The 23,326-nt window shown below is 37.1% G+C and overlaps 6 protein-coding genes across 7 annotated transcripts in view; all 6 read left to right on the plus strand.

The window, feature by feature from the left end:
• Positions 1–6,756, plus strand: part of LOC125248622 (gastrula zinc finger protein XlCGF52.1-like) — a 150,071-nt gene extending 143,315 nt beyond the window's left edge. The window contains exons 2-3 of the mRNA XM_048160665.1: positions 5,195–5,443; positions 5,700–6,756. Of these exons, the coding sequence (XP_048016622.1) occupies positions 5,359–5,443; positions 5,700–6,679 (1,065 nt within the window). The 5' untranslated portion in view covers positions 5,195–5,358 and the 3' untranslated portion in view covers positions 6,680–6,756. The remainder of the gene's footprint in view (positions 1–5,194; positions 5,444–5,699) is intronic.
• LOC125248653 (gastrula zinc finger protein XlCGF17.1-like) overlaps positions 1–23,326 on the plus strand; it is a 103,890-nt gene that overhangs the window by 78,615 nt on the left and 1,949 nt on the right. The gene's annotated exons all lie outside the window — the stretch shown is intronic.
• LOC125248609 (gastrula zinc finger protein XlCGF52.1-like) overlaps positions 1–23,326 on the plus strand; it is a 244,508-nt gene that overhangs the window by 58,389 nt on the left and 162,793 nt on the right. The gene's annotated exons all lie outside the window — the stretch shown is intronic.
• LOC125248616 (zinc finger protein 501-like) overlaps positions 1–23,326 on the plus strand; it is an 81,607-nt gene that overhangs the window by 29,576 nt on the left and 28,705 nt on the right. The window lies entirely within an intron of this gene.
• On the plus strand, positions 8,929–11,372 carry LOC125248690 (gastrula zinc finger protein XlCGF7.1-like). 2 transcript variants are annotated; one of them, XM_048160811.1, is made up of 3 exons: positions 8,929–9,133; positions 9,579–9,806; positions 10,124–11,372. In XM_048160811.1, the coding sequence occupies exons 2-3, from the start codon at positions 9,722–9,724 to the stop codon at positions 10,804–10,806; spliced, it is 768 nt and encodes a 255-aa protein (XP_048016768.1). In that variant the 5' UTR covers positions 8,929–9,133; positions 9,579–9,721; the 3' UTR covers positions 10,807–11,372. The 2 variants fall into 2 exon arrangements, with proteins under 2 accessions (XP_048016768.1, XP_048016767.1); XM_048160810.1 differs by having other exon boundaries at positions 8,935–9,133; positions 9,558–9,806.
• Positions 20,177–21,996, plus strand: LOC125248689 (gastrula zinc finger protein XlCGF7.1-like). The gene is made up of 2 exons (XM_048160809.1): positions 20,177–20,667; positions 20,955–21,996. The coding sequence occupies exons 1-2, from the start codon at positions 20,583–20,585 to the stop codon at positions 21,638–21,640; spliced, it is 771 nt and encodes a 256-aa protein (XP_048016766.1). The 5' UTR covers positions 20,177–20,582; the 3' UTR covers positions 21,641–21,996.

Consider the following 23,326-nt stretch of genomic DNA (forward strand, 5'->3'; position numbering starts at 1 on the left):
CCTCCTGGGCGCTGACTCGTGGCACCTCGCTGACAGACATTTGTAGAGCTGCAGGCTGGGCGACACCTAACACGTTCACTAGATATTATAGCCTTCGTGTCGAGCCAGTCTCCTCCCATGTTCTCGCCTCAGGTCAGAGGGACGGAGAGGCCCCGGCTTAGTGTCGGCTTGCTGCGCTACATGCACTTCTTTTCTCCAGAGAGTCCCTGCAAGGCAGACCCTGTCGAGTCCTCCGATCTCCCTTCGGCAGCTGACGTGGCGGAGCGTCTGGCGCCAGGCCTATACTCCGTTGCATCCTTGAGAACCGGATTTAGGCTGAGTTCCATATGAGTGACCCCACGGGAATCCCATGTGGTTGGTTCCACTGTTGCTCCTAAACGAAGCCCGTGTCTTTCCCTCTGGGAGAACCCACCTCTCATCGAGTTGGAGTCACCCCAGTTCTTCCATATGTTGTACAACCTACAAGGTTAGTCCATATGTGCTCCTCCACATGACTCCTTCAGGGAAGGATGTGGCTTCCGCAGCGTTCCTTTTCCACGAAAGGGTACGCTTTCCCAGCGTTATCCAATAGTCTCACTGAATAGGTTTTGGGGAACAGCAGTGATCGACACTCTCTGTGTTAGCCCTGTCCCACCGTCCTCAGGCAAGGGGGTTCAGGTGGCTTACTACAGAGCGCTGGAAGGGGGGGCAGCTCCTGTGGCGCTTTGGTAGGGATTCCTATTCGTCGGTCTGTCCGACGTACGTCTGAATGGGAACGTCTCGGTTACAAAGTTAACCCTCGTTCCCTGAAGGAGGGAACGGAGACGTACGTCCCGTCGCCACAGTCGCTGTACCCCGCTGTTGCTGCCGTCTATTCCGTTCGGCTCCTCAGCGAAAACCTGAAGATGCAACGCACCTGCTGCTCATTATATACCCGTGCTGCGAGGTGAGCAGCTGATACATATGATTGCATGCCAATGTGCATTGGCTTGTTTAGTTACACTCGAAGTAGATTGGCTTCTCTAGCGAGATTCCTATTCGTCGGTCTGTCCGACATACGTCTCCGTTCCCTCCTTCAGGGAACGAGGGTTACCTTTGTAACCGAGATGTTACCCCTGGCCACTTCATATTCGTTTCCCAGTTACGGCCGTTAACAATGACGATATGAGACCATCTGATCGTCGTATAAAGTTTTCTCCGTGCTCCCAATTTAAAACATTTACTGCATTAATGTTATTTTTAATTTCTATAAAGTTATAGCTCGCTATAAACAATGTTTTAACTACTGATCTAGCTACCGGATGTGCCGCGTCAGTTTAGCGGAAGTCGGGTGACAGAATGCGGAAGAGTGACCCATTGGTGTGGGCCAGGCTGGCGCCAATGTGAGATTACAAACCAAAGCTTCCTGAATTGAGGTTTAGACACAATTTATAGGGGGGATCTGCTCACTTTCGACACTGTGCAGATGCTACACCCTGTACAGCTATGATCAGCTGTTTGGCTGAGCTTCTGATGTTTTGTTACGGAAAGGCCATAGCTGAACGGTTGATTCTTGTCACATGCGGTGCGCTTGCAGCATTCTGAAAAGTTGAGAATTGTTCATCTCGATGCGCCTGAAAAACGCACCGCATGCGCGTCGCGACTGCGTTGATCCCATTATGAGCGCGCCTGCCGCACGGCTACATTTGAAATAACTGACTTGCACGCGGAAAAGACGCAATATGTGAACGGCCCCGCGGAACTTCTTAAAGCAAAGTATCGCAAGCATCTTTTGCTTTTCTGTGAGCCGTCATATCGTAAAAGCATCCCCATCACTCTACGATGCATATCGTAACATTCTTGCATCGCGAAATATCGTACTGCGATAAATCGTTACACCCCTACTTTCTAGAGCAGTAGTTATGGTTAAAATATATTGAACTGTGCACTGAGTTCATTATTAGATGGTATTATCATTCATTCATTATCATTCACTGTACTGTATTAATAGAAAGCCAGTTAATATAAAGATTTTTAACACATTATTTTTTCCAAAATTAAGTTTTAAGTCTCGTGACGATGCACACTTACACTTTCTAGAGCAGTGGTTATGGTTAAAATATATTGAACTGTGTTCATACAGAATACAATGTTATAGTGATCAGTGAGCTGAGAGCGCACATACACAGTTTGTTTGTGCATCAATAATAATAGCGGACTTACACGTGCCTAATGTATTACTAAAGAGAGAAACACTTCTCAAGATAGTAATTGTGTATAGACTTTATTCAGAGCAGCAACACTGTGAGGGATAGACTTACCATGTTTTCAGTGGCATCCGTGGTATAAAAATCTGTATAAATCTCCTAGATCACTTATAATTTTCCTCAGCTCATGTTGTCTTAAGTTTTTTGTCTACTGAAATTTCTTGGAAAGATATTTAGCAGTGTTTCAATCCATTAAATAAGAGCATAACCCATTGAAGAGATGTAAGTCTATCCATCACAGTCTTGCTTTCATTCCGCTTAAAATCAAAGTTGGCACTGCTGTGGATATGATCTGTTAGCAGTGACTATCAGAGTTTCAGCACTGAAGTGTGTCTTCAGGTAGTATTAAAGGATCTTGTTCTTGCTTGTCAAACCAAGGTTAAGCTAAATGTGTTGTGGCCCATTTGATTCGTGGATTATTGTGAATTATGAGGGAAGCTGTAAGGCTAGAGTGCCTTTTTTCATACTGGTTTTTATTGCTGTTTTTGTACAGCAAGAATCTGAGAGAAGTTTGTATATATATCTTAAGATATGTCAGTGCCATTGTTTTGTCTCAAGATGCACAGTTTAATGTAATTAAATGTAAGAATCTACACACAGGAAATGACGATGTACTCTTCAATCTTGGGCTTTATTGCTCAATGTTTGAATAAATGATTCAATGACTCACTCATAAAGCCTTATGGTTTGTTCGACTTGAAGCATCGCTGCGCAGACCGATTGGTGTATGGCATCAGTGTGCCGCCAGAACAATTAGAGCGGATTGCAGTATTTTGATGTCATACATCGATTGTTCTGTGCAGCTTCACTTGTTTCATTACTGGATGAATCACCGATTTGAATGATTGAGAATAGGCCCTAGTGCAAAACAAGTTATAAAGTTTAACTGAGCTGCTGAAAAGCGTCTTTATCTCATTCAATAGTCCCTGTTTTCACCTCATTCATTATAGAGATGTCTGAGATCTTCTGTAAATTGGCTCATCAAGCTCCTCATTAGTGTCCAACAAACTACCGGATCATCACTTTATGTGATAATCACCTACTAATGTGTGTTTTTATGTTTTACCCCTCAGGTTCAAGTAAAAATACTATTAAAGGCTGCGGAAATGTACCTATAATACAGCTGTATTTCTGCTTTTCCACCTTCTGTCAGAGAGTGAATTTGCATTTTCATTCAGCCTGCCATTTTTTTTTTTTTCATAAAACATTACATAAATAATTATTTATTATGCTCAAATGTGAGTATCATCATTTTAATGATTTTGGTTTTGTAAAAACTGGTATTATTTGAAATGTAAAGTTGTTTAAATAGTATTTTTATGATCATTTTACAGTTGAAAATGTTACCTGACATTGAATTTGTTTCAAAACAACTTTGCTGCCGAAGCAAAATGTAGAATATAATTTTTAGAAGAATTGTTACTTATACTTACAGCCTTCCTCTATTCAGTCTGTACATATTGTTAAAGTAGATTTCTGTCGTCTTGTCAGATTTCTGATTATTTTAGTTATTAATTGAAGAACATAAGCTGTGCCCTGTTTCATCCTTATAATATCCTGGGTTACACAAAAATGAGCAAACTAGAGCTGTTTTATACACTACTAGTGACCATCAAAATCCTTTTTATTTGAACTAAATTAAAGACATCATATGTGTTTGCTGTTAAAGGGGTACTTCACCCCTGGAAAGATGAATGTGTATTTAAAATTGGTCATTTATGTAGTAGAAATGTGAAATTATTTTTGAATTTGGAGCTTTCTAGACTGAGAAAAGGCAGAAAATGTATTTTTGACTAATGTGGATGAAAGACAACAACTCCCAGAATGCACTTGTTTTGCTGCCCTTGCGAGGCCACGCCCAAACCACGCCTATCGGTTACAGGCGGCATTACCAGGAAAATTCAAACAACTAGGCTTGCTTTGTTACATATTAATTCTATAAATCGTGAGTTAGTTCAGACATTTACAGCGAAATGGTGCTAAATTGCTTTGTACCTGGATGTACACCCAAAACCAGGAAAGGACAAGTAAGTTTCCATCATTTTCCGATTAAGTTAAAGATTTGGAGCGATGTAAACAGTGGCTGCGGGCCATCAAACACCCGAAGTTGGGAGATGACACCGTTATAGAAAACCTAAAAAAAGGCAGAATATGTAGTCTCCATTTCAAGCACGAGGACTACGAACCAAATATCCTTGCAATGAAGAGAACCATTCTGAAGGACACCGCGATACCATCGATATTCACTTTCCCAGAGGACGAACAGCCTGGGCATCTGGTACTAAGCGTATTCGCCTAGAGGTAAGACTCGCTGATACTAGACTGATAACACAGTAGCCTATATGTAGTGTTGTAGGTAGCAGTAAAACTGCAAACTTAGCAAAGTAACGTTAGATAGACAATTACATATAAGTTGCATATAAGTTGACTGTTATCAAAGTAAAGCCACTGTTCTGTAAAACTGAGTTAGTCTATTTATCTATTTATGCTAACGTTACCACAAAAGCCTGTTGCTGTATTGGTTGAGATGACTGCAGAGACCGATAAATTTGCGAGATGAACCACTGATGTAGTGCAGACAAAATAAAGTTAATTACTGTAAGCTTAAAAATATAATTGACACCCACTTTTGATAAAATCTTTGATCTATGTCCGTGAGTAACCTCAAACGCGCATATGTATGGGCGTGGTGAAAAAATGCGGAACTACCTGTTATTACTGGCTGTAGTTTTAAGCCTCTGGCCAAAAAGCCTCTGATGACGCAAAATGACGATTTTTGTGTCATTGGAGACTTTTTTACAGAATAAAAATGCATAAATCTCTCATCTCGGGCTGATATGAAGGGGGAAAGCACGGTAATTCGAAAATACTAGTGGTATTCTACTAATACAAAGCTTAATGCTAAATCCTGAAGTAACCCTTTAAAGTGATTCAATATAAATTCAGTAACTTCTCTTTGATTGTTCCAGATCTGGTCCTGTGGGTGTCAGTATCACACAGTGATCACAGTTCACACCTGCAGTGAAGCTCCTCCCACAACAATTCACCAATAAATACTGGGAATATTCACACCATCCTACAAGAGAAGGACAAACTCCAGGTGTAGAAGCTGAAATCTGTGTGACTGTTAAAGATGGACTTTATTAAAGAGGAGATTGAAGACATGAGTGATCCAGAACCATCCAGAATAAAACATGAAGAAACTGAGGAACAAATAGGTTGGTGTCCATTCCTGATTCTTCATTGTTGACTGCTTTGGTAGCTGTGAAATAATAAGCAGTATATGAATGATAATTGATGCAAAAATGCTTATATACTTTTAATCATAATCTTGTAGGCTATAACAGTTGTCACTTTTTGATCATATTAACAAGAGAACGACAGAACTGAATTGAGCACATCAGATCTGATACTTGATTTCTGCTATTAAATCAGGGTTCACTTGAACTGATTATGCTTTTATGTCTATTTTAGATCAGATGGTAATGAAAGAGCAAAGAAAAGAACTGGAGGAAATTAAGGAGGAACATCAAAACTTTAAATTTACAGGAACAAAAGCCAAAAAGCTGCACACCTGCACTCAGTGTGGAAGGAGTTTCACACTAAAAGGAAACCTTAAAACACACATGAGAATTCACACTGGAGAGAAACCATTTAACTGTGATCAGTGTGGTAGAAAGTTCATTGCATCATCACATTTAAAAAAACACCTGAGTGTTCATTCAGATGAGAAGGCTTATTCGTGTTCTTTGTGTGGAAAGAGTTTTCGAAGGCTTGATCAATGTAAAAAGCACCAGAAAACACATGATGGAGTGAAAGATCATGTGTGTTTGGACTGTGGGAAGAGCTTTACTAGAGCTGACACTATGAAGCAACATCAAAGAATTCATACTGGAGAAAAACCTTACAAGTGCTCATATTGTGACAAGAGTTTCACTCAGTCTGGATCCCTAAAATCACATGAGCGAGTTCATACTGGAGAGAAGCCGTACCACTGTACTCAGTGTGAGAAGAGTTTCAAAGATGCAACAGGTTTAAAATATCATCTGCTGTATCACTCTGGAGAAAAGCTTTTCAACTGTGATCAGTGTGGTAAAGATTTTAATTCATCAGCAAATCTAAAACAACACTTGAAAATACATTCAGATGAGAAGCCTTATGTGTGTTCTCTCTGTGGAAAGAGTTTTTCACGGGTGACCAGTCTTAAACTGCACCAGAAAACACATGATGAAGTGAAAGATCATGTGTGTTTGGACTGTGGGAAGAGCTTTTCTACAGCTGAGGCTCTGAAACTGCATCAAAGAATTCATACTGGAGAAAGACCTTACAAGTGCTCATATTGTGACAAGAGTTTTACTCGATCTGGACACCTGAAATCACACAAGCGAGCGAAGCCAAACTGCTTTACTCAGTGTGAGAAGAGTTTTAAACAAAAAGCCTTCTTAGGAACATGAAGAAATATCATAAGTTGTCATGTCAAATACAGTAAAGTAAATGTTGTGAGATTAACAAAATATAGATTTGCTCCCAAAAGCACAATATCATCTATGCCATTCTTCTTCTGATGTAACGAGTACATCTGGTGTTATAGGAAGTGTATGCCAGGTTGAAGAGATGTGTTTTTAATCTAGATTTAAATTGACAGAGTGTGCCTGCTTCCCGAACAATGCTAGGAAGATTGTTCCAGAGTTTAGGTGCCAAATTGGAGAAGGATCTACCTCCTGCGGTTGATTTTGATATTCTAGGTATTGTCAGCTGGCCTGAATTCTGAGATTGCAATAGACGTGAAGGACTATAATGCGTTAAGAGCTCGCTCAGACACTGGGGAGGTAAAACATTTAGTGCTTTGTAAGTAATTAGCAAGATTTTAAAATCTGTTCAATATATTTTACAGGGAGCCAATGAGGGTGCAACATACTGGTTCTATCACTGACGGACGCACATAATCTTCAGGAACATTGACATTTCTCTTTTCTTGCTCTTCTTCATTTGCCTGTTAATGCCTCGCTCTTCATAGCTCTGCTGCTGCCATGTTTATACCTGGCCCCACCTTGACAAAATAATTTACAGAGCGGGGCGGGGACATGATTGGCTCAGAATGCATTTTTAAATCCATACTGAATTTTGATACCTTCATTGCGGGACATTTAAATAAAGTGCAATCACAAGTGTCTTAACTGTGAGTGTAAATGCAATCAAAAAAACAACAACAATACAATACAATATTTGCTTGAACATGTTAAACATATAATCATTTCTGTAATCCATTTTCATTTTAATTTTGCAACTTATAAAACGTTAAATATATGTTTAAATTATATTTTAAAACTAGTGCAGGAAATATTATATGTAAATTATATTATTAAATTTGAATTATCATTTTGCTCCAAACATTGCTTTATTTTAGAAAAGGTTAAAAGTGGATTGCACATTGATTGTCATTTTGCATATTATGTTTTAAATTGCTTATTGCTACAAATATACTTCCATACATAAGCTCAGGTTCAGGAGGAGCTTTTAGTTCAAGAGGAACTGTAAAGGGTGTCTGCTGTTTGTTTGCAGCACTTGGTGCTGCACACTGATGACATGTGATGTCCGTATGGAACAACAACGATTAGTTTAACTCTTAGATGCTTTAAATGTCAAAAGTACAGGTATGTGTAAGTTGTTTGTAAGGGGAAGCAGTGTTGTGCAAGGTAAAGTGGAGAACATGAATATGGAAAATGTGGACAGGGTGTGAAACCCAAATGTTGTAATTGCAGATTTGAACAGCGCTGGCTCTGGTGGGTGTCATGTGAGGAAAGAAGCAGTGAAAATTCAAAATGTCCAGATTTCAGAAGGGTTGACATATGCAGAAGCAACAAAGATGGTTAAGAAAGTAGATCGAAAAGAAAATATGCAAAATGTAATAACTAGGGGTGTGATTGAATTATCAAATATTCGATCTGTAATAATTATTCAAAAAATAAAATTGATCATTTTGCTTTGCTGGCCATAAATTAATTGAATCCATGATAAATCTAAAGAACTTTTCTAGAGAAAGAACTAAAACTCACAGTAATAACTAAATGCACTGGCTGGCGCTGTGGAGCGTGTAAACAAGTTGATTTTAATTGATCACAGAATGTCGTCGCATGAAGCAAAGTTTTCAATTCAATTCACATTTGTTTGTATAGGACTTTTCACAATAATGTTGTTTCAAAGCAACTTAACAGAAAACGTGTGTCTACATTACATTAGTTTAGATGGATATCCCGAGATAAAAAAAAAAGCAAATGGAAAATAATTAGCATAGTTTGGAATTACTTTAATCGAAATGATCTTATAAAAATGTACTTTTATTCAAATTAATCAACATGCCGTGTACAAACATTATAATACTACCACTAGAATAAATTATTTTAGTTTAATGTAACCCCCTCTTCCATCTTAATATACTGCTAGTTTCCTGTCACACTGGAGCAAAAATGGCATAAAAAATGCAAAACAATAGCAAACATGTTTTTAAATGCAAGTATAAAACCAAGCAATATAAAAGCAAAATACCGTTTCCAGACTATGAGTATGATCACAATATTAAATTGTTTTTATTTAACTGCTCCATAGGCCTAAACAATTTATTATTGAGTTACTTTAATTTTAGAGACAAGTCTGTCAACGAAAAGTGTATACATTTATATATGTATAAATAATGTATTTGCTCCTTATTAGTGACAATGTGATTAAGAATTTGCGGCCCCTTTAAGAAACATGACACCATGCGCATTGAAGATGCGCAGAAGAGAGAAACGCGAGAGACGAAACAAGTGCTGAAACTTTCACCAGCTGAAAGCGATGCTGTTAACGATCGTGCATGAAGAACAAACGTGGAATATTTTCTCCGAATGCCGTATATTTCCATTCTGCAGGTGAGAGATTTTTCTCAGATTACATTAAACAGCTTCATAGTTTACGTGTTTAAGTAATATAATGACATCCTGCTTTATTATTAACTAGAGTGTAATATGGTGGTTAGTTTTCCACAGACTCTCTCTGAGACTGCGCTATGTATTGACACCAATAAGATGTGCTTAATGTGCCAGTTTTACTCAGACATGATCGCCATAATGAATGGGGTAAAATCTATGAATGAGTGGGACTATTGGAGACAAAGAGGCTTTTCAGCAGCTCATTTAAACACAACTGCACTGTTGTTTCTCTCAGACTTTGTAATTAAATATTCAAACAAACTTTGTGTTATGCAACTAATATGTAACCGCATCCAAATTCTCTATATTTCTATCATAAGACAGACATGTTCAATTAATTCAGTAACTTTGATTTGTTTCCCAGATCTGGTCCTGTGGGTGTCAGTATCACACAGTGATCACAGTTCACACCTGCAGTGAAGCTCCTCCCACAACAATTCACCAATAAATACTGGAAATATTCTCATCATCCTACAAGAGAAGGACAAACTCCAGGTGTAGCAGCTGAAATCTGTGTGACTGTTAAAGATGGAGTTTATTAAAGAGGAGATTGAAGACATGAGTGATCCAGAACCATCCAGAATAAAACATGAAGATACTGAGGAACAAATAGGTTGGTGTCCATTCTTGATTCTTCATTGTCGTCATTGATTCTTGATTCTTCATTGTTGACTGCTTTGGTGGCTGTAAATAATAAGCAGTTTATGAACAATAACTTATGCAGAAATGCTTATATAATTTTAATCATCATTTTTTGTATACTTTTTTATCATAATCTTGTAGGCTATAACAGTTGTCAAACATGTTTTCATTATATTAAAAAGAGAATGACATCTGAATTTAGCACATCAAAGATCTGATACCTGATTTCTGTTGCTTTCTTCTATTAAATCAGGATTCAATTGAATTATGATTTTATGTCTATTTTAGATCAGATGGAAGTGCAAGAGCAAAGAAAAGAACTGGAGGAAATTAAGGAGGAACACCATAACTTTAAAACTCAAGGAGCAAAAGCCAAAAAGCTGCACACCTGCACTCAGTGTGGAAAGAGTTTCAGACAAAAAGGAGACCTTAAGAGGCACATGAGAATTCACACTGGAGAAAAACCGTATACATGCACTCAGTGTGAAAAGAGTTTTTCTCTAGTATCAAGTCTGAATAAACATCTGCGTGTTCACTCTGGAGAAAAACGATTCAACTGTGATCAGTGTGGTAAAGATTTTATTTCTTCATCAGATCTTAAACGACACCTGAAAGTTCATTCAGATGAGAGGCCTTATGTGTGTTCTCTCTGTGGAAAGAGTTTTTCGTGGCTGTACAGTTTTAAACATCACCAGAAAACACATGAAGGAGTGAAAGATCATGTGTGTTGTGACTGTGGGAAGAGTTTTTTTACAACGGAGTCTCTGAAACGGCACCAAAGAATTCATACTGGAGAAAGACCTTACAAGTGCTCATATTGTGATAAGAGTTTCACTCAGTCTACACACCTGAAATCACATGAGCGAGTTCACACTAGAGAGAGGTTGTACTGTACTCAGTGTGATAAGAGTTTTAGACATTCAATAAGCTTTCTCAGGCACATGAAGACATATCATTTGTTGTCGCAGTGAGAAACACTTAATTTTCATGTCAAATACATTAAAGTAAATGTTGTAAGATAAACAAAATATGGAGTTGTTCCCAAAAGCACAATATCTAAGTTGTGTCCCAAATGATGCACTATACACTATGCACTTATACACTATGTACTCATCCATGTAGTGCGTGAATTGTATAAGGTTATTTTGTCATTTAACATCGGAGTCTGACAGCTATGCTCCGCTACGTAATTAAAGCTGTGACAGTTGAGTGCATGAAGTGTCCAACATTCCAAACTTTGTTTTTTTCCGTTGTTTTAGTGCATCATCCGCGTACTTAAAGTGCACTTTTTGTTTTTGGAATTTTCAGTGCGAACACACTACTTGCACTATTTATTCTTAGAAATGTCACAGAATAGTGCACAAGTACGTGAATTGGGACGCGCCTCTAGTTTAACTTTTGTTTGTAGTCTGATCAAGAAACTGAAAGAGTGGTGTTTGAAGCTTCAGAAAGAAAAAAAAAATACAGAATAAATAATTATTTGTTTCTTTCCTACTGGTTAGTTTCCAGTATCTGTCTGGATGGGTTGTGTCCTGAGCAGGGGCCTGTACCATGATGGTAGATGAACAAACTCAGGGTTATAGGATTAGTTTCGAGTTGACAAAACCAAACCACTCCAATCTGGCTTTGTTGGTACCATGATGCTGATCATCAACTTTCTCTGTCAACTCAGGCTTTGATCCTGAGTTTGGGGAGCGCGTGCACATGAATCCATGACATCAGTGGTGAACAGCCAATCACATGCCTTGCAGCAGAGATAAACTCTGATTCACTTCTCGCGAGAGAGCCAGCGCGATTCAAAACTCTTTTGCTGAAAATGAAGAATTTAGATGCATTCACACTAATGGAAAATACTTGTCTGTGAAAGAGGACAAATAAAAGAAATGATCTTTCTCTATCATTGCAAGTGAAAGTTGTGAAGTTAGTTTATATAGTTGATAATATATAGCGATAGAGACTTAAGGTCACATGTAGTCATATTTAAAGTTTATTTACAGCTTATTTATATTACATATATATATTAATATTCATTGAAACTAAATGCTAAACAACAACTGTTAAACTAAACTTGTGTAATGGATTAATAAAAATATAGATCATATAATTATACAAATCATATATAAATCATAAAATAATTCTAGGTAATTATCATTAAAACCAGACAATTTCATCATTAAATATTTGTTTTTACTACATAATGACCTTTAATTTGGAGGAAGAGAAACTGGGGGAGTGACTTTATTGCGTTGGGTGTGTCAGTGTCACTTTGCTCACATCTGATTGGTCCAATTTCAGTTTGATCTCTGAACCAGAGCATAACCTGCCCCGGAGCAGGTTAGCCGTGGAGCCTAAGTTACCATGGTGATGAACACCGCTAAAAGTCAAGTTACTTTCATGGTACCTAAAACTCAGGATTGGCGCAAACTAATCTGAAACTTACCTGGCTAGCCAGCTAATCCAGCTTCATGGTACAGGCCCCCAGGACTTTCTAGAATTAGATATATTGACGTCATTTACTCATTTAATAAGTGTACTATATTGTGTTCAGTATATGGAATTGAAACAAACAGGGGAAAATTGTCTTGAAAACATGTTTAACTGTGATTATTTAATGTAAAAAAATTTACTTCAGCATCAATTCTGAAAAACACCTAAAAGTTCACACAGATGTCTAATATGTGTTTGTGGAAAGAGTTTTACTTCACTTTTACCTGTTTGATTTGTTTATTTTTATGCCAATCAAAAACGATGGGCTATTAACAGACCATATCAAATTATGTGTTAATATTATTTCTCAAAGGAATACACACTTAGAAAAATATTGATAAAAGCATTTTTGAGAATGAATTTTAGTTCTCTTTCACAGGAACTCGAGCTGCGTCCGGACGCGGTGGGAACGCCTTTGCGTGATTGCGTCATGAAGCACGCGTAAACTGTCCAATAGTGTGATGGAATGTCATAGGCAGGTGACGTTACAGACCATGCCTGCATCTCAATGTGCATACTATCCATCCTAAATAGTATGTGACTGTGGCGACCAGGGCGGGCGAGAGCCGTGAGGGAATGGCGCGAGGCAGGTGACGCAAGTGATAACGAGCATCACCTGGGAGGCGCACCGGCCTTGAGTCTCTCACGGAGGAGCTCCGGGAGCATAAAAGGAGGAGCGACGACCGTGAAGGACGAGAGAGGACCAGGCCTGGACTTTATTTTATGTTTTATTATGTTTGTGTGGCCGGCAGATGTCCGCAAGGGTCTGCCGGCATTACTTTCGTTTTGTTCTTTGTTTATTTTATATTAAAGTTATGTTGAATGTTCGCCGGTCCCCGCCTCCTTCTTCCCGTATCTACAAACTGTGTTACATTGGTGCCGAAACCCGGGAGGAAGGAGGGACATGCTGTCGGAGAGCCCTCGCTGCTGAGGGGGATTGCGGTGCTGCGGAGTTCGGGCAGCGCGGGAGTGAAGACCGCGAGAGGCTATAGAACGAGTCTCCCCGCCCAACAAGCTGTTTACAGCGGTTTTACAGCGATACTTCATTGTTCTGAAGAAGGATGGAGGGTTGCGAAGCATATCAATATCGGGTTTTTCCGTTCGGCCTAGTTTTATCACCCAACACCTTCACGAAGTGCATGGATGCAGCTCTGGCTCCTCTGAGACTTCAGGGCATTCGCATCCTAAATTATATCGACGATTGGTTGATTCTAGCTCAATCCGAGAGCATGGCGGTTCAACATTGAGATGTCGTTCTCACCCTTATGAGAAGGTTGGGGTTCAGGCTCAACGCTAAAAAGAGTGTGCTCGTTCCATCTCAGATGACCACTTTTCTAAGCGTGGTGTGGGACTTGAAGGTCATGTGGGCTCATCTCTGAATGACAAAACTGAATTTAGCACATCAAAGATCTGATACCTGATTTCTGTTGCTTTCTTCTATTCACTTGAACTAATTATGATTTTATGCCTATTTTAGATCAGATGGAAGTGCAAGAGCAAAGAAAAGAACTGGAGGAAATTGAGGAACATAACTTTAAAACTCAAGGAGCAAATGCCAAAAAGCTGCACACCTGCACTCAGCGTGGAAAGAGTTTCACACTAAAAGGAAACCTAAAGAAACATGAGAATTCACACTGGAGAGAAACCGTTTACATGCACTCAGTGTGGAAAGAGTTTTTCTGATGCATCTAGTCTCCATAATCATCTGCTCTGTAATTCTGGAGAAAAACCATTTAACTGTGATCAGTGTGATAAAGATTTTATTTCATCATCTTATCTAAAACAACACCTGAAAGTTCATTCAGATGAGAGGCCTTATGTGTGTTCTCTCTGTGGAAAGAGTTTTTCATGGCTGCGTCATTTTAAACTGCACCAGAAAACACATAATGAAGTGAAAGATCATGTGTGTGCTGAATGTGGGAAGAGCTTTTCTACAATTGACTATCTGAAACTACACCAAAGAATTCATACAGGAGAAAAACCTTACAAGTGCTCATATTGTGACAAGAGTTTCAGTCATTTGGGATCACTGAGATCACATGAGCGAGTTCATACTGGAGAGAAGCCTTACTGCTTTACTCAGTGTGAGAAGAGTTTTAGACATTCAAATGTTGTGAGATGAACAAAATATGGAGTTGCTCCCAAAAGTACAATATCATCTAGTTCAACTTTGAGAATTTGGTGAAATGCTTAGAGAATTAAAAGAGTGATGTTTGAAGCTTCAGAATGTCAGAGTCACAGCCAGCACCCACCTACACATCGTCACCAGATCCACATGCTCCACCCACTCGTTTACAATCTCCCGAATTCTAATCACCTGCACCTCGTCATCAGAGACACTATAAAGACTCACATTCCCTGCACTTCAGTATCTGGGGTGTATTCCAGAAAGCAGGGTTAACTTACTATCACATATACCCTGAACTCTCGGTTGATTAACCCAAACCTTGCTTACTCGAGGTATGCTGGTTCCAAAAATGTGTCCGGGAGTAAGTTCAGCCAACCCAGAGTATGTTCCCGGTTAACCGACAAGACATTCTCAACAGATCGACGAATCGATGATTCACCATGGAAACAGACACTAAGAAAAAGCGCGCCATTCTACTTCATTCTTCTTCTTTTGTTTAATGGCGATTTACATAACCTACTTGGTGCACATCACCACCTATTGGGTGGTTATGCAATCATTTTTTTAATCTTAATATTGTTTGTTTGATGCTAATTATTTAATAAGATATCACATATATGATATGTATTTTATTATAGAAATTATAGCATAGAAAATGTCCTGTTATAAAGGATAAAAAGCAGATCCATGTGTGAGATGACAATAAAATAAATTCATATATTAGAATTGAATAAACATTTATATATTGTATAATATAACATTGTGTATATAACTGTAACTATATAACAAATTTAGATACATTAATATAACCATATTGATAATATAATACGCATCTGAATTCCTCTTAAGCTAACTAACCCTTGAACATAACCTGCTCTTGCTTTTTGGAACCGAAAGTTGAGGTTATCCGCTTACTTACTCTTAAACATACCCAGGTATTTCACATAACCTGCTTTCTGGAATACCCCCCTGGTCTTGTTACATGTATCTGGACTCCTTACCTGCTACTTACTGGTTAGTGTGCAATATCTGTCGGGTTGGGTTGGGTTGGGTCTGAGCAGGACTTTCTAGAATTAGATATATTGATGTAATTTACTTATTTACTAAGTGTACTATATTGTGCTCTGATACAGATTTTATAAATGAACTTTTGAGAATGAATAGTTTCCTCTAAAATAATGTACTGCTAAAATACTGTTATCTGTCATACTGGCGCAGAAATGACATCGAAAGTCGAAATACAAGGGCACAATTTATATATACATATATATATATATATATATATTCGTGTGATGTAGGAACAATAGTATCATACAATCTGGCAACATACACTGCCCTGTCAAACAAACAAAGTCGCTGTTTGGGTTTAAACAGGCAAATGCTTAAGAGTCTATGATTGGATCATTATTGCAGTGATTATGTGTCTAGCATTTATTTACTTGGCATTAGTTCTTTTGACCCTAATTGAAGGAATGTGTAGATTTTAATTTCTTAACCATGTTTCAAAATGTATTTATTTTTTGTTTGATTATCATTGTGAATTAAAAGGGAAGTGTAAATATTTGCTTGTGATATCTGTAATGCTAGAGTGTCTTTTATTGTCATACTGCTTTTGGTTGCTGTGTTTGTACAGCAAGAATCCAAGAATCTAACAAAAAAACAGACCTAAATAAAGTAACTTTTCAGGAGCTCATTTAAACAATAGTCAACAGTCCCTATTTTCACCTCATTCATTATGGTGATGTCTGAGATCTTCTGTAAATTGGCTCATCAAGCTAGTCATTAGTGTCAGACAAACTACAGGATCATCACTTTATGTGATAATCACTTATTGATGTGTGTTTTTAATGTTTTACCCCTCATGTTAAAACACATGACTAAAAATACTATTAAAGCCTGCAGAAACCATACCTGCAATTCTATTTTCTGACACTGAAATATGTAATTCATGTGATTAGTGCAAATCTGGGGAGTTTTTATTTGAATGTATATCTGAAGGGAAATGTCTTCATAAAAGTTCATGACATAATCTTTTTATCTTTCCTCCGTATGATGCCTAATAAAGTAGTGTTTATAAGTGCAGGGATCCTTGCTAAATTTAAAGACACCATGTGTTTGCTGTTAAAGTAATCCAGTATAAATTTAGCAACTTGTTTTTTTTTTTTTTTCTCCAGATCTAGTCCTGTGGGCGTCAGTATCACACAGTGATCACAGTTCACACCTGCAGTGAAGCTCCTCCCACAATAAATACTGGAAATATTCACATCATCCTACAAGAGAAGGACAAACCCCAGGTGTAGCAGCTGAAATCTGTGTGACTGTTAAAGATGGAGTTTATTAAAGAGGAGATTGAAGACATGAGTGATCCAGAACCATCCAGAATAAAACATGAAGATACTGAGGAACAAATAGGTTGGTGTCCATTCTTGATTCTTCACTGTTGACTGCTTTGGTAGCTGTGAAATAATAATCAGTAAATTAATGATTACTGATGTAGAAATGCTTATATAATTTTAATGATCATCTATTACTTTTAATCATAATCTTGTGGGCTATAACAGTTGTCAAACACATTTTGATCATATTAACAAGAGAATGACCAAACTGAATTTAGCACATCAAATATCTGATACCTGATTTCTGTTGCTTCTATTAAATCAGGGTTCACTTGAACTGATTCTAATTTTATGTCTATTTTAGATCAGATGGAAGTGCAAGAGCAAAGGAAAGAACTGGAGGAAATTGAGGAACATCATAACTTTAAAACTCAAGGAACAAAAGCCAAAAAGTTGCACACCTGCACTCAGTGTGGAAAGAGTTTCAGACAAAAAGGAAACTTTAATGTACACATGAGAATTCACACTGGAGAGAAACCGTTTACATGCACTCAGTGTGGAAAGAGTTTTTCTCAAGCATCAGGTCTCAATAAACATCTGCTTCGTCACTCTGGAGTAAAACCATTTAACTGTGATCAGTGTGGTAATGATTTTATTTCATCATCAGATCTTAAACAACACCTGAAAGTTCATTCAGATGAGAGGCCTTATGTGTGTTCTCTCTGTGGAAAGAGTTTTTCATGGCTGAACAGTTTTAAACTGCACCAGAAAACACATAATGGAGTGAGAGATCATGTGTGTTTGGACTGTGGGAAGAGCTTTATTACATCTACTCAACTGAAACGGCACCAAAGAATTCATACTGGAGAAAAACCTTACAAGTGCTCATATTGTGACAAGAGATTCACTCAGCCTACACACCTGAAATCACATGAGCGACTTTATACTGGAGAGAAGCCGTACTACTGTGTGAGAAGAGTTTTAGACATTCAATAAGCCTTCTCGGGCACATGAAGAAATATCATAAGTTCGCAGTGAGCAACATTTCATTTTCATATAAAATACAGTAAAGCAAATGTTGTGAGATGAACAAAATATGGAGTTGCTCCCAAAAGCACAATATTATCTAGTTTAACTTTGAATTTTGTGAAATGCTTAAAGAACTAGAAAGACTTGTTTGTAGTCTGATCAAGAAACTGAAAGAGTGGTGTTTGAAGCTTCAGAACAAATTCTTACAGTGTAAATAATTTGTTTCTTTCTTACTGGTTAGTTTCCAATATCTGTCAGGATGGGTTGTGTCCTGAGCAGGACTTTCTAGAATTCGATATATTGATGTAATTTACTCATTTAATAAGTACAGTATTGTGTTCTGATATTACATGCAATTAGGGGGAATAAACAGGGAAAGAAACATTTTGTCTTGAGAAAACATGTTTAACTGTGATTGTTTAATGTAAAAAATTTACTTTAGCAATATATGTGTTTAGTATGGCTTGTGTGTAGTACGTTGTGTGTTGTGTGTTGTCATTCCGCTTAAAAATCAAAGTTGGTGCTGCTGTGGATACGATCTGTTAGCAGTGACTATCAGAGTTTCAGCACTGAAGTGTGTCTTCAGGTAGTATTAAAGGATTTTGTTCTTGCTTATCAAACCAAGGTTAAGCTAAATGTATTGTGGCCCGTTTGATTCATGAATTATTGTTAATTACAAGGGAAACTGTAAGGCTAGAGTGCCTTTTTTTCATACTGCTTTTTGTTGTTGTTTTTGTACAGCAACAAAAAAATTCTGAGAGAAGTTTGTGTTTTTTATTTGTCTTCTTTCTCTCTTTTAAGTTTATTTCACAAATCAGTCTTAAGACTATCCCAGATTGCATTATTGAGCTACTTGCACTGATATATCTTAAAATATGTCAGCGCCATTGTTTTGTCTCAAGATGCACAGCAGTAATGTATTTTTCTAAGGCATGTTTATAAAAGATATGACCTAATTGAACCAGGACCTAATCCTGGATTAATCTCAGCCCTGCATGTGAAACCAGGCCCATATTTTGTAAATAAAACCCCTTTTGTTTATATACAACTAATCTGGTGTCATCATCTTCAATCTGGGACAGATGATTGAAGTGTGTCCTCACTTTTTTTATTTCCTCCCTTTTGCCTCCCAATGTTAGTGTGTGACATCAATGTGCCGCCAGAACAATTAGAGCGGATTGCAGTATTTTGATGTTGTACATCGATCGTTCTGTGCAGCTCTGCTTGTTTCACTACTGGAGGAATCACCGATTTGAATGATTGAGAATAGGCCCTAGTGCAAAACAACATAAAGAAACAAAACCCTGTGAATGTCAATTAGCAAATTAAGAGTTGACAAAAATGACAGAGTCATAATGTTTAACTGAGCTGCTGAAAAGCTTCTTTATCTCATTCAATAGTCCCTGTTTTCACCTCATTCATTATGGAGATGTCTGAGATCTTCTGTAAATTGGCTCATCAAGCTCCTCATTAGTGTCAAACTACAGGATCATCACTTTATGTGATAATCACCTATTAATGTGTGTTTTTATGTTTTACCCCTCAGGTTAAAGTAAAAATACTATTAAAGGCTGCAGAAACATACCTATAATACAGCTGTATTTCTGCTTTTCCACCTTCTGTCAGAGAGTGAATTTGAATTATCATTCATCATGTCTGCCATTTTTTTCATAAAACATTTCACAAAACAAATAGTACTTTTATGATAATTGTACAGTTTAAAATGCTTTCAAAACAACTTTGCTACTGAAACAAAATGTAGAATGTAATTTTTAGAAGTATCGTTACTTATACTTACAGCCTTCCTCTATTCAGTCTGTTCATATTTTTAAAGTGGATTTCTGTCGTCTTGTCATATTTCTGATTAGTTTAGGTATTAATCGAAGAACATAAGCTGTGCCCTGTTTCATCTTTATAATATCCTGGGTTACACAAAAATGAGCAAACTAGAGCTGTTTTATACACTATTAGTGACCATTAAAATCCTTTTTATTTGAACTAAATTAAAGACATCATATGTGTTTGCTGTTAAAGTAATCCAGTATAAATTCAGTAACTTCTCTTTGATTGTTCCAGATGTGGAAGGTGGTGGAGTAATAACTTCTTTAAATGAATCAGTTTGAGATCGAATTAATGCTAGAATTTCTGCTATAAATTACGGACATGGCATTAGAGGACTAATTCTCATTTTCCTCAGTTATTTTGCTCTATTTACAGATTAAATAAAATGCTTGTTCTGACGTACTAGAGCATGTACGCACATGCACACTCTTCAAAAACAGTGCTTTAAATCTCTTGACAAACTAAAAAATATAATTGACATTTGTATATATTCAAAATAAAATATATACATTGTACTTAATGTCAGCTTGCTTATTTTGCTCAAGATAAGGATTTATTAAGTCCACATGTCATAAAAACAAGAAACTATGCTTCTAACCACAGCTCGAGAGCTGTCGTTTCAACCATACAAGTTTGCGCTGCAGTTTGTGAATGTTTATTTGAACTGTGGTTTTGGGAGACACCAAATCGTTGAAATATGTAAGTAATGACAGAATTTGCAATGTTAGTTGGCTAACGATGCTTTTGGGAAACACACCCCTGTGTGTGTCCTGTGAGTGTCAGTATCTCTCAGTGATCACAGTTCACACCTGCAGTGAAGCTCCTCCCACAACAATTCACCAACAAATACTGGGAATATTCACATCATCCTACAAGAGAGGACAAACTCCAGGTGTAGCAGCTGAAAACTGTGTGACTGTTAAAGATGGAGTTTATTAAAGAGGAGATTGAAGACATGAGTGATCCAGAACCATCCAGAATAAAACATGAAGATACTGAGGAACAAATAGGTTGGTGTCCTTTCCTGATTCTTCATTGTTGACTGCTTTAGTGGCTGTTAAATTATAAGCAGTATATGAAATATAACTGATGCAAAAATCCTGATATAATTTCAATCATCATCTTTTATATACTTTTAATCATAATCTTTTGGGCTATAACAGTGGTCAAACACTTTTTGATCTTATTAACAAGAGAATGACAGAACTGAAGCACATCAAAGATCTGATACCTGATTTCTGTTGATTTCTGCTATTAAATCAGGGTTCACTTGATTATGATTTTATGTCTATTTTAGATCAGATGGAAATGAAAGAGCAAAGTAAAGAACTGGAGGAAATTAAGGAGGAACATCATAACTTAAGAATTCAAGAAACAAAAGCCAAAAAGTTGCACACCTGCACTCAGTGTGGAAAGAGTTTCACACTAAAAGGAAACCTTAAAACACACATGAGAATTCACACTGGAGAAAAACCGTTTGCATGCACTCAGTGTGGAAAGATTTTTTCTCGAGCATCAAGTCTTAAGAAACATCTGCGTGCTCACTCTGGAGAAAAAATATTTAACTGTGATCAGTGTGGTAAAGATTTTATTTCTCCATCAGATCTTAAACGACACCTGATAGCTCATTCAGATGAGAGGCCTTATGTGTGTTCTCTCTGTGGAAAGAGTTTTTCATGGCTGAACAGTTTTAAACAGCACCAGAAAACACATGATGGAGTGAAAGATCATGTGTGTTGTGACTGTGGGAAGAGCTTTACTACAGCTTTCAATCTGAAAATGCACCAAAGAATTCATACTGGTGAAAAACCTTACAAGTGCTCAAATTGTGACAAGAGTTTCACTCGGTTGGGACACCTGAAAGCACATGAGCGAGTTCATAGTGAAGAGAAGCTGTTCCACTGTACTCAATGTGAGAAGAGTTTTAAACATTCAGAAAGCCTTCTCGGGCACATGAAGAAATATCATAAGTTGTCGCAGTGAGCAACATTTCATTTTCATGTCAAATACAGCAAAGTAAATGTTGTGAGATGAACAAAATATAGAGTTGCTCCCAAAAGCACAATATCATCTAGTGCAACTTTGTTTGTAGTCTGATCAAGAAACTAAAAGAGTGGTGTTTGAAGCTGCAGAAAAAAAATTCTTATAGTGTAAATAATTATTTGTTTCTTTCCTGGTTAGTTTTCAATATCTGTCAGGATGGGTTGTTTCCTGAGCAGGACTTTCTAGAATTAGATATATTGATGTCATTTACTTATTTTTTGTACTATATTGTACTATAATATGTTCTGATAATACATGAAATGATGGCCAATAAACTGAAGAAAAAACATTTTGTTTTGAAAAAACATGTTTAACTGTGATTTTTTTAAAATGTAAAAACTCATTGAATGTAAAAACTTTACTTAAGCATCAATTCTAAAAAACACCTGAAAGTTCACGCAGATGTCTAATATGTGTTTGTGGAAAGAGTTTTACTTCACTTTTACCTGTTGGATTTGATTCATTTTTATGCCAGTCAAAAATGATGGGCTATTAACAGACCATATCAAATTTGGTTTTAATATTATTTCATAAAGGAGTGCACATTTAGAAAAATATTGACAAATACATTTTTGAGAATTAATGACAGTTTCCTCTAAAATAATAAACCTTTACACTTTTTTCCTTTGTTACTTCTCCTCCTGACCCCAGACGGGAAAAAGTACGTAACAATTAAATGTAAGAATCTACACACATGATATGACATTGTCCTCTTCAATCTTGGGCTTTATTGCTCAATGTTTGAATGAATGATTCAATGACTCATAAAGCCTTATGGTTTGTTCGACTTGAAGCGTCGCTGCACAGACCAATTGGTGTATGACATGAAAGTGCTGCAACAACAATTAGAGCGGATTGCAGTATTTTGATGTCGTACATCGATCGTTCTGTGCAGCACCGCTTGTTTCACTACTGGAGGAATCACCGTTTTGAATGATTGAGAATAGGCCCTAGCGCAAAACAAATTAAAGAAACAACCCTGTGAATGTCAATTAGCAAATTAAGAGTCAACAAAAAAGACAGAGCCATAACGTTTAACTGAGCTGCTGAAAAGCGTCTTTATCTCATTCAATAGTCCCTGTTTTCCCCTCATTCATTATGGAGATGTCTGAGATCTGTAAATTGGCTCATCAAGCTCCTCATTAGTGTCAAACTACAGGATCATCACTTTATGTCATAATCACCTATTAATGTGTTTAAATGTTTTACCCCTCAGGTTAAAGTAAAAATACTATTAAAGGCTGCAGAAATGTACCTATAATACAGCTGTATTTCTGCTTTTCCATAAGCGCCACCTTCTGTCAGAGAGTGAATTTGCATTTTCATTCAGCCTGTCTGCCATTTTTTTTTTCCTCAAATGTGAGGTTCATCATTTTAATGATTTTGGTTTTGTAAAAACTGGTATTATTTGAAATGTAAAGTTGTTTAAATAGTATTTTTATGATCATTGTACAGTTTAAAATGTTACCAGACATTGAATTTGTTTCAAAACAACTTTGCTACTGAAGCAAAATGTAGAATATAATTTTTAGAAGAATTGTTACTTATACTTACAGCCTTCCTCTATTCAGTCTGTACGTATTGTTAAAGTAGATTTCTGTCGTCTTGTCAGATTTCTGATTATTT

This window comes from Megalobrama amblycephala, linkage group LG16, assembly GCF_018812025.1.
Source record: "Megalobrama amblycephala isolate DHTTF-2021 linkage group LG16, ASM1881202v1, whole genome shotgun sequence".
In the NCBI taxonomy this organism is placed as follows: domain Eukaryota; kingdom Metazoa; phylum Chordata; class Actinopteri; order Cypriniformes; family Xenocyprididae; genus Megalobrama; species Megalobrama amblycephala.